We start from the raw sequence: 14,526 nt of genomic DNA, 5'->3' as shown, positions 1-14,526 counted from the left end.
CAGCTTGTGTGGGATTAATTTGAAAAATATCATTAAAAAACGTGATTATTTGTGATAACATGATGCTTAATCTAAAAAAATGTTTCGGAAAGATGCCACCTAATTATGACACCCGTGTTATATTACAAGAAGCCTAAAAATCTACGTAATTAAAAGTCGTTATTTGCGTTTCAACTTTGCTGGTTCCTCTTACATATTCGTGCTATTATTTTGAAGACGCCACTGTTTCCGGTATTCCCCAGGCTGAGCTCATGTCGTTGACGCAGGCGCAGGCAGCGTCTGCGTCAGAAGATGCTGAGCTCCGGGAGCGCCTCTTTCTCTCTGATGTGGAGCACAGCAGAGAGTCTCCCTGCAAGGTGGAAGCGGCCAATGGAGACGCCGATGTAAAAACTCAGTCCGGAAGTTTATTATTGAACTCATCAGGAAAAACTATGAATTCTTTCATCTGCTGAAGATTTGATTCTCCGAGTCCGTTTTTTTAAAAACTTTGTAGCAGACTACATTGATAATATTTGTGCCGGAATGGAGAGCCAGCTCTTCTTGTTGTCAAGCCGCTGGCGGCTGCTGCTGCTGCTCAGCTCGGTCGCAGCCTTGTCTGGCGCCCGGAGCCCCGCGGCTGCTGCGGGCAGGAGCTGCGCCGACACCCGGCAGGTGTACTCGGAGAAGGGCTACAGCACTAACAACGCTCCGGTCACTCAAATCTCCGGTAAGACTTGAGCAACCCGGGTCTATTGTCCTGTTTGCTAAAATTCATGAGCGATTTATTCATACATAAATTTAAAAAGTTATTATTTTTTAAGCAGAATGGATGAGTCGGTGTGCCCTAGTTGTCTCAGATGGGACAGAAATAAAATTTCATAAATTATTATTATAGGGGGAACACAGCAGGCAATAACTTAAACGTCATTCCACTGACACTAAACACATAAAAAGGCTTTTATTTTCTATTAATGATTTTATTTTGTTAAAACAAAATAAACATAACGAACAAAAATGATAAAGTGCTAAAAAGGAAATGTGGCTTGAAACCCACTTATAAAGACAGAGCAATATAATTGTGATTTATTTGTCAAGATCCTTTTTTTTTTTTTTTTTTTTTTGCTTTTCAGGAACGACACCCATATGGTTTAAAGCAAATCCCAGCCACCCCCTCCTCCCCTCTCTGTGGTCTAAATAGAATGATTAAGGGGAAGGGAAAATTGCCAACACTGGTGCAACAAAGAACCTCGCCCCTAATTAGTCTCTGCCCACTGTGAAACACATGCATGCAGCCCCTGCCCACAGGCTCTGTTCCTGGCTGATAATCTGCAGAAAGAAAAGACATCATGTGGATTACAAACAGTTAGTTTTGAAGTTTGTTTAAAGGAGCGGGGGTGATGAATAAAGTTAGTTTAATGAATTTGATCATGGCAGAGAGCTAAATTCTGAAAATTTAGTTCTGCTGCTCTCAAAGAGACTCAAATGAAAAGTCATTTAGGTGGGAATGTGCGTCTGAAGATGGGTGTTTTTCATGTCGGCTCATGTAGCCCCACTGCTGAATTGATTTTTGTTTGCATGTGTGTGCTGGGCTATCACTGCCTGAGTCTTGGCTCACTGTCCCGTGGGCAAGGGGGGGGGAGCAGATGGCCAGGAGAGGTAGTTTGGAAATGGAAATGTAGGAATGAGGACGGCCTAATGGTGAAACACGCTGAGAACAAAAGATACAACGAGGAACATGGGCCAGGGTGCTGCTGAGGAAGAGACTGTGCCTTGATATGATGAACAAGCTCCATGTTCATGCAGGATGTGGATGCTGAATGCAAAGACTGCAGAGCTGTCTGCTCTCCCCCGTCTTATCCTGCAGGATGTTTGCATTTATTATTACATTTGACAAATCAGAGAGCAAGCCTGGCTAACAACAAGCTCCAGATTGGAGCTGAATAATTCATCCAAGAAACTTAATGTATCTGTTCTTCCTTCATCATGGATTCTCATCACTTGTCTCCTGACCCAATGTTCTCCTCTGTTGGTGGGACAGGTGAGCACCTGCGGCTCTGTCCTCAGGACTACACCTGCTGCTCCAGTCAGATGGAGGAGACGCTGGGCCTCCAGAGTGAGAGGGACTTCCTCAAAGCGATCGAAGAGAACAGTCAGTTCCTGCAGACCACCTTCACACAGAGACACCGCAGGTTTGATGGTGAGAGGCCAACTAGCAAATGCATCAACAACAAAAAAAACCACAAAAATTCTGGGAAAGTTTTATGTCTTAACACAAGATTTGTTTTCATCATAAAAGTATTGAACTCTCCAAAATATCACTGCTGATGAAGTGAAGTCTGATTATGTTTGAATACCAAAGCATCATTAAAGTCCCACTCCAATCATCTTTTGATCTATTTTCTAGTGTTTTCAATGGTCTTTTAATTACGATTATGCTGTTTTTAGCCTAAATCAAAAACCTTGTGTTTTCTACGACACGCACTCTATCACCAAAAGTATTGGCTCACCCATCCAAATGATGAGAATTAGGTTTCCTAATCACTTGTTCTGGCCACAGGTGTATAAAATCAAGCACTCATGCATGCATACTGTTTTTATAAATATTTGTGAAAGAATGGGTCGCTATCAGGAGCTCAGTGAATTCCAGTGTGGAACTGTAATTGTACGCCACTTGTGCAACAAATCCATACGTGAAATTTCCTCATTCCTGAATATTCCACTGTCAGCTGTCGGCTCTATCAGAACAAAATGGAAGAATTGAAGAACAACAGCAACTCAGCCACCAAGTGGTAGACCACGTAAACTGACTGAGAGGGGTCAGTGGATGCTGAAGTGCATAGTGCAAAACTTTCTGCACAGTCATTTGCTACAGAGCTCTAAACTTCATGTGACCTTCAGATTAGCCCAAGTACAGTACACAGAGAGCTTCATATAATGGGTTTCAATGGGCCAAGCAGCTGCATCCAAGCCACACATCACCAAGTGCAAAGTGTCGGATTCAGGGGAGTAAAGCACACCGCCTCTGGACTCTAGAGCAGTGGAGACGCCTTCTCTGGAGGGATGAATCCCGCTTTTCCATCTTGCAATCTGATGTACGAGTCTGGCTTTGGAGGTTGCCAGGAGAACTGTGCATTTGGAACAGCATTGTGCCGAGTGAAACATTTGGTGGAGGAGGAATTATGGTGTGGGCTTGTTTTTCAGGACTTGGCTCCTTAGTTCCAATGAAAGGAACTCCAAATGCTTCAGGAAACCAAATCATTTTGGAAAATTCCATGCTCCCAAGAGTTTGGAGTGGGCCCTTCTTCTTCCAACATGACTGTGCACCAGAGCATAAAGCCAGGTCCATACAGACATGGATGACAGAGTCTGGTGTAGATGAACTTGACTGATCTGCACAGAGTCCTGACCTGAACCCCATAAAACAACTTTGGGCTGAATTAGAGTGGAGGCTGAGAGCCAGGCCTTCTCCACACTTCTCAGTGTGTGACCTCACCAATGACCTTTAGGAAGAATGGTCAAAAATTCCTAGAAACACCCTCCTCAACCTTGTGGATAGCCTTCCCAGGAGAGTTCAAGCTTTAATACCTGGACCCACATCATATTGAACTCTATGGATTAGGAATGGGAAGGTACTTCAGGTCATATGTGAGTCAAGGCAGATGAGCCAATAATTTTGGCAATATAGTGTAGGTTTTGTCCGAATTCCACCACCGGTGCTCACTAAATGGTGTACATTTTTTTGGAGCTGTCTGAAAATATAATTTCGAAAGGCAGTGCCCTAGAGATTTCCCATAAGTCTCTGGGAAGTCTCTGATAGAGCTGACAATTCACTCTATTGGCAAATATAGATTCCAATTTGAAAAACTCTTTGTGTTAAAACGATGCACTTGAATTTATTACGGGGCAGTCGTGGCACAGAGGTAGAGGCGGTCGACCTCAAGTATTTTTTTTAAATTTACTATTCTTTATAAACCTCTCATCTTCAGAACACACTAGATTGAAATGTAAAATATTCATATTTATTAGGTTTTTACTTTTTGGAAATCTGTTTACTGTTTAAATGGCCTCTTATCATGCAAAATCAACATTTTTAGCTTTTAAGAGTATCATAATGCTCATTCCTAACAAAACACAACCTCAAAGTGGTATCTTGATCCATTCTTGCACTTCTGAGTATTCCTCTAAAAACCTGCTCTCTGTGCACCAGCCCCTCCCAATCCATGAAAATGAGCGGGTTCTCACAAGCTGGCATAGAAAATGAGAACAGCCCCTTCCAGGAAGAGTTTGCACTGCCAGCAAGGCCCCCGGTTAACACAAACACCCACTTTTTCCACGGAGCTCGCATTGATCGGCTGAACGCTTTCATTTCATATACACAATATGTACATCCATCTTAGCAATAGTTCAGATGTTTGTTTTTCTGGGGGAAATGCAGACAGACTGCTAGGTTATTTCATGAAATGGGTGGCGTGCCGGCGCCCACACAGAGGGCACTATAGAGTTCTCTATGGGAGTAGGGAGGGAATTCGGACATAGTCAGTAGTTGCTGAGAGCTCTCTGTTTACACTCTCTCCCACTAGCTTACAGCCCCTCACAACCCCGACCTAACTTTAGCAGTGCAACAAAAATGGCTAGGAATATTGGAGCTATCCTGCTGTACAGTTTTAAACCAGATTTCAGCTCAGACGAGGAAAACAAAGGATCTAATAAGTGGATGCATCAGAGTAGAGTGGAGCAGGGAACTTGTGGCCCGCCCAGTGTATTTTTACATCACAAATATGATCTTTTTCGAACTACATTGTTTTGTCTGCTCCTGATTCACACAGATTTGAATAAAGAAACACTCAGAAATGGGATTTTAAGCTTAAATTTCTTTATACATGTTCCCCATCATCAGAAAAAGGCCACAAAAACATGTTTAAAACACCATTTTCATTGGAGCAGTTCTTTAATTTGCCACTATAAATTGCAAAATAAAACCTTCTAAAGATGGTCTTCATTGGAAAAAAAGCGCTTGTTGCCTTTTTACGTGACAGAAAACCACCCAAGCTGTGATGGACCGTCTGTACTTGAAGGAATTCATCTCTAATTATATTCAGCTGTTTGTTATTACAGCGGGAATGTAGGAGCTTCAGCTGAATTTTTGAGTTCTCCTCCTACCTGCAGGGAAATGTTATCACCTTTTTTTTTCCAGCTCATACTTTTACATAATGTATCCGATGAGTCATGTGAAAAAAGACTCAAAGAGTAGGAGAGTGGATATGAGACTTTAAGACGGAGAACATGGTGAGGGAGTGTGGCTTCTCCAGTCTGAACGTGTTACCTTGATCTTGCCTGAGATGCCGTTGGAGTCCGTGCAAACCTGGCCGAGGCGTGTTTGTGAAAGTAGCTGCTGTACAGGCTGTTATTTATTGCTTTTTCTGTCTGTGTGCAGAATTCTTCAGGGAGCTCATCGACCTTTCAGAGAAGTCTATGAACCAGATGTTTACCAAGACCTACGGCCTGCTCTTCACTCAGAATGCCCACATCTTCCAGGAGCTGTTTGTGGAGCTTCGCAGATATTACTCCGGTTGGTTTCATCACCTGCCCCAGTCTCATGAATTCAGGTGGTCTCATGGTCTTTGTAAAGCAATACTCACTGAAAAGCAATAAAGAATAGGAACAAAATGTTTTTTTAAGTGATAATTGGATAAATAAATCATGTTTTGGTTTTGCTTTTAGGATCTGGCAAAACTATCAAAAGAACAAAAATAATGGACACCATAGATAGATAGATCAAATTGATAAAATACATTTCATGAATAAGATTATTAAAATAAAACGACTAAAATAGCTTGTAAAATTAATAAATACATAAAAAAATCACAGACTGCACTATTCTCATACAGTTTAAAACAAATGCTATTGAGAATTTAGCAGGGTGACTGCATTGGGGATAAATGATGTTTTTGGATGTTTTTCTTGACCAACTGAGTTTTCTATCTCCTGCCTGATGGAAGCAGAGGAAAGCAGTGATGGAGAGGGTGAGTGGTGTCTTCATTGATGGAGGACAGGTAATTTTGGTGGCTTAATTGATTATTTTAAAGATGATGGGTTTTTTTTGTTTAAGGGTGTCCATTCTATGGGTGAAATGTGCACCATGGGTAAGATATCTTATTGATATCTTTAAAATTAGAAATTAAATGAGAAAAAAAAGAAATTATCTTCCTTTGATTGAATTTTTTTTAAATGCAGTGATATCTGAGGGGGTGCCAGCATGCTTGAAGGAAGGTGGAAAAAAAAAGGGAACAAGATTCCCACAGAAGCCAAGCCATTTCTATTTCTGTTCTGGGTTGCTCTGGCTTTGGCATGATAGCTGCTCACTGGCTGAGTCCATCTGCAGCCTGTTGCTGCTTCCTCAACCTGCCTTTGTCTGCCAGTTTGGACTAAATCTGAGCCCTATTGTACCTGCAGATTGCTCAGTCAGACCTTCATTCTTTTATAAAGGCTGGCTAGGACTCAAAGAACCAGCATTTAATATTGTTTTACTCTATTTAACAGCTAATATACAGACAGAAGGGGCAGCAAATATGCAGCAGCGTTTTTTAGTGCTCTTTTATTTCATTGTATGTTTCTGCTCACGAACATTAGTCTATCCTGAAAAGTGTTTTTTAACCTGAGTTAAGCTGTGAGTCATCTCCTCTATGAGGAGTTGACAGTCGCTTGAATGATGTTTGTTAGGTTTTTCCAGACTGCCGGGGCCAGAAAAGTTAGTGGTGAGATATTTGAAATGCACAACAGGTCAATGCAAACGTTGGTACCTTTGATGCTCCCACTTGTGAAGCTACTTCTTTCCAAATACATGCCTATTTCTCTATTCTCTAATAAGAAACTGATTTTTTTTTTTACATGTTGTATCACTCTTATAACAACGATTTGTGATTTTTTTTTTCCCCCTAAAATTTTGTTAGGTTTTTCAGATTAAAACTTCCCAGATGCACAAAAAGCAAATTGCTCTTGCTTCTGTTAAAAATTCTTGATTTGTTGTGTTATTGTCTGCAGGGAGCAGCGTGAGTCTGGCAGAGGTCCTCTCAGATTTCTGGTCCAGACTGGTGGAGCGGGTCTTCTCTCTGGTCAATCCGCAGTACCAGTTCAGTGAAGACTACCTGGAGTGTGTCAGCAAACACGCCGAACAGCTGCAGCCCTTTGGGGACATGCCTCGCAAACTCAGAGTGCAAGTACGTAGAAAAAGGCTCAACACTGTGGCCTACAAAGGTTTTTCCCATCTGCATGATGCTGGATTTTACTGTGTTGCTGGATTTATGCTGTTGTTTTTGTTGCACGTTTAGGTTTCCAGAGCGTTCATCGCAGCCAGATCTCTGTCTCAGGGCTTGGCTACTGGGCGGGACATTGTAAACAAAGCAACAAAGGTGAGGGCCACTAGTGTGTCATTTCCTCGTACTCGTTTGATTTAAAGAGCAAAAACTCCTTTCTAACTGCGTTTTTCCTTTACTGTTTTTGTCAGCTGACTGCAGATCCAGAGTGCGTGCGTGGCCTGATGCGTCAGTGGTACTGCCCCCTGTGTCGAGGCGTGCCCTACCTGCAGCCGTGCCACCCCCTGTGCCTTAACGTGATGAAGGGCTGCCTCGCCAACCAGGCTGACCTCGACACAGAATGGAACAATTTCATTGGTGGGTGAGGAGAGAACTTGTTTTTTGGAAAATGAAAGACTTGACCGTAAAAATGATCTTTTTGTTTTAGATTTTCTTCTTCATCTTATTTATTTTCTCTGACTATTAGTCCATCATATGTCACATTAACAGTAAAGTATACAAAGAACACATGGTTAAGCTTTAGTTTAAGTTCTAAAGTTACCATTTTATTATTGCATTAAAAGGGAAAAAGGTTTTTAAGACTAAAACTGTGAAATAAAACAATATGTTAGAGAAAGCTGTTATGTTTGCTGTTGTGTCTGGTTACCTTTCTAGAGAATAATAAATCAAGGTGTATTCTTTGTAATTAGTGAGAAATTAACAAATTTAAACCTTTAAGAATAGAGAAAAGTGCTAAAGTTTGTAAACGTATTAGTAAAAATCAGTGAATGTAGTGTCCTTGCCATCGTTGTTGCCCCTTGATCCTTGTTTTTTTTTTATGTTTTCAGTGGTGGTGGTGCAGTGACGCATGTTTCAAACATACCTGTTCTGCTCAATTCAATTCAACATCGATTTCTTAATAATAATTTGTAAAAACCTCAAGTGGCATTATGAGGAACTGCATTGACACTAATAATAGGGTAGAATTCCCGTTTATTCTTGGTGCTGTGCTTTTTATAAACATGATTACACCACATCATGACTGTCTGCATCTATCAAAGTAACATCCTTCATTTAAATACCATCACTTTGAGTCATTTATGATTTGAAACAGTCACATGAAAGCAGCAGCATACATATTTTAGCAGCTTTTTGAATTTTTGATGTAATCCATAAGGACATGCTTTAGACTAAGCTAAAATAGTTTACTGTGCGCTGACGCTCATTTGCTTAACCCTTTTTCCTGCTAATGAAAATCTCCTCCATTAATCATTCATGCCTCGCTGCTCCATCACAACTGATCTGTCGTCTTGTGTTCTCTTTCCTCTTTCATCAAACCATTACGTTCTTTTCATTTTTTCCCTCGATGTCAAAAGCTTCTTTTTACTTTCTTATACATCTCCTACACCCAAACCTTTTTTCCACCTTTAAAAGCAACTATTCTTCTTTTTTCCTTCTTCTTTTCATATGACCAGAGCTCCCAAAGTGATGTAAATCACAGTCCTTTGGTTGGTTAAGCAGTGAACGGAACAGCTGTTGACTGCTTAACAAATGCTTCTTTTCTCCTCTGTTTATCTATTCCCATGGGAAGTTTGCTGTGGAAGTCATAATGAACCTCATTTACCGGCATTTTCTGTGTTTTTCCTTTTGTTTTGCTTTTTTTTCTTCCAGATGCTTTGTACCTGGTTTCAGAAAAGTTGGAGGGGCCGTTTAACATGGAGCTTGCTGCTGAATCCATCGCCGTGAAAGTTTCAGAGGCAATCATGTACATGCAGGAAAACAGTGTTAGCGTCTCCAGTAAGGTTAGTTGACTGACATTTTATTTTTTCCTAATCTTGTCTTCAGCAGAAAAAAAAGTGAAGCAGGAATAGAACAACCAGGTTCCTATCTTATAATCCACCTTTACAAGTCACATCTTACGCTTAGTACCGGTAGTCACCTACACTCACTGGCCAGTTTATTAGCTACACCTTGGTAGTATCGGGTTGGAACCCTTTTGCCTTCAGAACTGCCTTAATTCTTGGTGACATCTATTTAACGAGGTCCTGGAAACATTCCTCAAAGAGTTTGGTTCATATGGACACGATGGCATCATGCAGTTGATGCAGATTTGTCGCTGAACATTCATGATGCCAATCTCCAGCACATCCCAAAGGTGATCTATTGGGTTGAGATCTGGTGACTGTGGAGGCCATTTGAGGAAAGTGAACTCATTGTCATGTTCAAGAAATCAGTCTGAGATGATTCCAGCTTTATGGCATGGTGCTTTATCCTGCTGGAAGGAGCCATCAGAAGATGCTACACTGAGGTCGTAAAGGGATGGACATGGTCACCAACAATACTCAGGTAGGCTGTGGTGTTGGAACCATGCCCAGTTGTTACTAAGGGGCCCAAAGTGTGCCAGGAAAATATCTCCCACACCATTACATCACCACCACCCGCCTGAACCATTGATAAAAGGCAGGATGGATTCATGCTTTCGTGTTGCTGAAACTAAATTCTGACTCTACCATCTAAATGGCAGCAGAAATGGAGACTCATCAGACCAGACAATGTTTTTAAAATCTTGTCCAGTTTTGGTGAATCTGTGTGAATTGTAGCTTCAGTTCCCTGTTTTTAGCCAACAGGAGTGGCACCAGGTGTGGTGTCCTGCTGCTGTAGTCCATCTGCATCAAGGTTGGATGTGTTGTACATTCAGAGATGCTATTCTGCAGACCTCAGTTGTAACCAGTGGTTATTGAGTTCCTGTTGCCTTTCAATCAGCTGGAACCAGTCTCGACATTCTCCTCGGACCTCTGGCATCAACAAGGCATCAGCTCACTGGAATATTTTCTCTTTTTTTTTTTAGACTATTTTCTGTAAACCCTATAAGCTGTGGGTGAAAATCCCCATAGATCAGCAGGTTCTGAAACACTCAGACCAGCCCGTCTGACAGCAACAACCCTACCACCCTTCAATCATCTTTCTTCCTCATTGTGATGCTCGGTTTGAACTGCAGCAGATCATCCTGACCATGTCTACATTCCTAAATGCATTGATTTGTTGCCATGTGATTTTGACAATTAGAAATTTGGGTTAACGAATAGTTGGACTGGCGTTCTTAATGAAGTGGCCAGCAAGTGCAAATAGTCTTTTATTAATATACAGTTGAGCAATATTTTCACTATTAGATCAAAGTAATCATTCTCTTTTTTATGTGTTTTTAATGTACTTTTGTGGGGCACTTTAAAATGAACGAGGTTGTAAATGATGCCTGGTGAAAAAACTGAACTAAACCCAAGTTATCAAGACACAATCAAGGTTCCATGTCCACTCCTCAGTTGCCTGTTCAAACCCCCCTGGGATGTAAAAAATCCATTCAGCATTTCATTGTTACAGAACCAAATGAGACTTAAAGATCCACTCCAATAATCTTTTGAGCTATTTTAAAATGCTCCTATAATTATGATTATGTTATGATATTGGAGCTATCCAGCCATACACTTTAGACACAGATACCACCAGATACCAGGTCAGATGAGGAAAACAAACACGTACACGGATCTAGTCGTCTATTAATGGATGCATCAGAATGGAGTGGAGCCGGCCTGCTGATAGTAGTTTCTACATCATTGCTACTAGCTTTTAGAAGCAGCCTTTTTTGTCTGCTCCTATTTCACAATGATTTGAATGAAGAAATGGTCAGAAATGTAATTTTGAACTGAGTTTCTTTATATATGTTCTCGTCATAGGAAAAATGCCACAAGAACACATATGACACCATTTTCATTTGGTCTAAAAAAATACAGAAAGTTATCGGCCAAATATTCTGGTCCATTTCTGTTAAACAACAGTTGTGTTTTTTTCCAATAAAGATTTGAATACACATCCAAACTCGACACACAGACTGCGAACATGTCTGGAAACCCTGCTTTTGCATTGTTACATAGGTATCTACAACAAATGCAAGCACCTGCACGCTTTCTCCATCTGTTATTACTGCAGTAGTTATCAGCCTCACATCTCATAGGTCAGTGTTTCCCCAACCCAGGTCCTGGGGGAACACTGACCTGCGTTTTTTTTTCAATCCTACCCTGCTGAAACACACCTGCTTTTGATGGCTGCCATTATCAAGCCCCTGCAGAGCTTGATGATGAGCTAAATCAGGTGTGCTCAAGTAGGGCAACATGGAAAAAACACGCAGGACAGTGTCCCCCAGGATCTAGGTTGGGGAAACACTGCTATAGGTCATGTGTTTTGACAATCCATAGCTGCACCTGTTAAAGATCCCCTCCAATGAAAATGCTGTTTTTGGTGTTTGGATGGATAGCTCCACCCATCCTGAAAACTAAGCACACAGAGCAAAACATTTCACTTCCACAATCAATCCTTTCAGACTCATTTAGCTGGGGATTGGTACACTTGCAGAATTACACACCATCTATGCATTAAATATTTGTGTTTTCTTAAAAAAAAAGAAAAGAAAAAAGGTAGCAGCTGTTTTTGTTTTTTGTTTTCATTTTGACGTTCTTCAACCAGGAAGTTTATGTTTTTGTATGGATAGCTACATCCAAACATTTGCCATTTTTGCTGCACCTTTTTTGTGAGGTGACAGGAAGGGGGGCGGGGTAGTCCCACAGCAACAGTCCTGCCCTCAACTGTTATTAACTACGGCCACTCTGCAGAAACTGTTGGCATAATAAAAATTAAATTGGCATAATCCTAACTAAAAGACAGCTGGGAATGCATTTACCATAGATCAAAGCCTCAGAGGGAGGATTTAAATAAACAACTATTTGTTACAGAGCATGGTCGCAGCTTCATCTGTCTGCGCAGCTTCATCTGTCTGCGCAGCATCACATAGATGCTCCTGCTTACCCCTATCATAGTGTTCCAGTTCCACTTTTGACCGCTCTGACTTTGGCCTCTTTGAGGATCAAAGTCAGAGCGGTTCGTTTTAAGTCCCACCGCAAGGTGTTAGAAAATCGCTTCAGAAATGGAATGTAAGCTGCAAAAGCAGGGCTACAGACGGAAAGACTGAATCTTTTTATGCTTACAGACAAATTCATCTGTTAAAAAGTGAACAAAAGCATGATTAAACTCACCAGAGACAAATTGCGTCTAGTGGGGGACAATGATTGAATTAAAGACCTTTCAGAATGAAATCTCTAAGAGTCCTCCAGGCCACAGCTTAGACTAAATGCACAAAGGCCAAGGGAGCAGTTTCCAATTAAACTCTGGCTTTCTCCTGAATTCATGCGTGGTGTTTTTGTATTTTAGGTGTTTCAAGGTTGTGGAGCTCCAAAGCCATCTCCAGCACGATCCAAACGCTCGCCCAAAGAGTCAGGAGGCAGCAGGAGGCCCTTCCGCACCTACACACCTGAGGAGAAGCCCACCACTGCTGCAGGCACCAACCTGGACAGACTGGTGAGGAGGGCCGGAGCAAAACTCAACCAACAAGTGAATCTCTGGGGTCCACAGTAAAGAGCAGAGTCTATCTAGATTGAACATAAGCTCGAGCATCTGTAAGCAAAGAAGAGATGAAATCAAGAGCAGAGAGAGGGGGGGTCCTCAAGGGTATTTATTTATGAGACAGAGCGGTATGAAAAGACTGACCCTGAGGAAGTGTAGAGGCAGTTTTCCTTTGTCCAGCATGAGCACCACATGCGTTTCCTCCAGCCAGCCACGCAGACAGGGAGGCTTCAGAAGCAGGTCTGACTCACCAGCAGTTTCCTTCCACCTCCACACAGGTTACTGAGCTCAAGGAGCGACTGCGGCCCATGACTGGCTTCTGGGTGTCCCTCCCACAGACCATCTGCAACGACGAGAAGCTAGCTGCCGACGTCACAAATAGTGAGCGCTGCTGGAACGGGCAGACCCGGGGGAGGTGAGCAAGATCCAGCGCAAAGTGGCTGCAGGGAGGGGAGCGGGGGGGCTTAAATAAAAGCAGATGAGTGAAGGAGTCACGGTGCAGAGGTGGAGGGATGCATCAGATGGAAGTAAGTTTATTTAATTTAGCTACCACCAGTCACCCACATGCACTCTGTGTGGGTCTGCTGCTTTCATGCACACAGATGGAGGCTGACGCCTTTGTGCACAAGTGAGAGGAAAAACAGGTCTGAGCGACGGCGTCTGATGCTGCAGCCGCATTAAGGCCCGTACACACCGGGACGAATATTCGCCAGGCGTTATTCGCCAGCGTTTTTCGCCACGTTTTTTGTGTTCACACCCAGGCGATTTTCGCTGACGATGAGTGGAGTGAACATGCAATTTCATTCCCTGACATTAGATGGCGCTTAATGTAAAACAGAAATACTCCTGTACACAAGGTGGCGCTGCGCAACTTTACGCTTCTTAAAGTCGCTTTTCACTCAGAAGAAGAGAGCAAGTTTTTACACGCTTGTCAGAATCAAACAAAGAAAACATGAATATTTCAAGCACCAGTAGCTCCAACTGGTGCTTGGTTCGGGGATGTTTTAGAATGTCCGTCATTATTGCTTCGCGGCTGTGTAGACGCTACTTGGCGTCTATCTTCTTCGCTGGTATGTGTGCTCAGCAAGGCAGTTTTGTGTTTGAGCGCCCCCAAGTTGTGTTTTACTGTAACTTCAGAAGCTCCAGACACGTGAGCAAAAGCGCCGTTCTCATTGGTCGAGTAGATTTCGACGCGACGCGTCGAAAAAAAAAAACGAACCCGAGGCGTTTTTTTTTTTTGACGCTTTAACGCCTGGCGTTTTTTCGCGTCGGTGTGCACACTCTCATTGGGGCCCTTTGTTTAGTCACGAGGCGTTAAACGTCGGCGAAAATCGCCGGCGAAATTCGTCCCGGTGTGAACAGGCCTTTAACTGTTCATCATCAAACACACTCACATTAACAGCTTTAATGGGAGATGAGGCCCACAGACCTGAAAGCATCAAAGTTTACGCCATTACAATTGGATTACAAAAAAAGGCAAAACGGGTTAAACACAAGAAGAAAAAAATAGTTTATTTGTAGTTTCAGGAAGATCTAGTGTCATTTAATCTCCCTTTGACCTTATATCACCTTCTTTTTCTTTTTTGTGGATGTGTAGCTGCTGATTGAACCACAATTAAGGAAAGAGAATCAAACATAGTTCTGCAAACCAAGGAAATCAATTTTAAGCCAATACATTATTCTGAACCATGTTCGAACACATAATTAACATAATTAAAAAACCAAACAATGAATGCTGATATTTTAAACATACTCTATTGTTTTATACTCTACTGGCTGTTTGTATCAATGGTCGATTTTTAAA

General features: G+C 42.0%; 1 protein-coding gene across 3 annotated transcripts in view; it reads left to right on the top strand.

The window, feature by feature from the left end:
• Positions 1–240: 240 nt before the first annotated feature.
• The window catches only part of gpc2 (glypican 2), a 20,333-nt gene continuing 6,047 nt past the window's right edge, over positions 241–14,526 (top strand). Inside the window, exons 1-9 of one of the 3 annotated variants that reach the window (XM_078953526.1) lie at positions 241–706; positions 2,018–2,176; positions 5,414–5,548; positions 7,021–7,196; positions 7,308–7,388; positions 7,484–7,649; positions 8,943–9,073; positions 12,531–12,677; positions 13,001–13,137. In XM_078953526.1, coding sequence (XP_078809652.1) covers positions 523–706; positions 2,018–2,176; positions 5,414–5,548; positions 7,021–7,196; positions 7,308–7,388; positions 7,484–7,649; positions 8,943–9,073; positions 12,531–12,677; positions 13,001–13,137 — 1,316 coding nt within the window. In that variant the 5' untranslated portion in view covers positions 241–522. Of the gene's footprint in view, positions 707–1,259; positions 1,478–2,017; positions 2,177–5,413; positions 5,549–7,020; positions 7,197–7,307; positions 7,389–7,483; positions 7,650–8,942; positions 9,074–12,530; positions 12,678–13,000; positions 13,250–14,526 lie in introns of those variants that run through there. The other 2 variants (XR_013658300.1, XM_078953527.1) reach the window with 2 other exon arrangements.

The sequence above is a fragment of the Oryzias latipes genome, chromosome 10 (assembly GCF_053564925.1).
Source record: "Oryzias latipes strain Hd-rR chromosome 10, Olatipes_Hd-rR_3.1".
Lineage (NCBI taxonomy): Eukaryota > Metazoa > Chordata > Actinopteri > Beloniformes > Adrianichthyidae > Oryzias > Oryzias latipes.
This window is presented reverse-complemented; position numbering and strand designations above follow the sequence as displayed.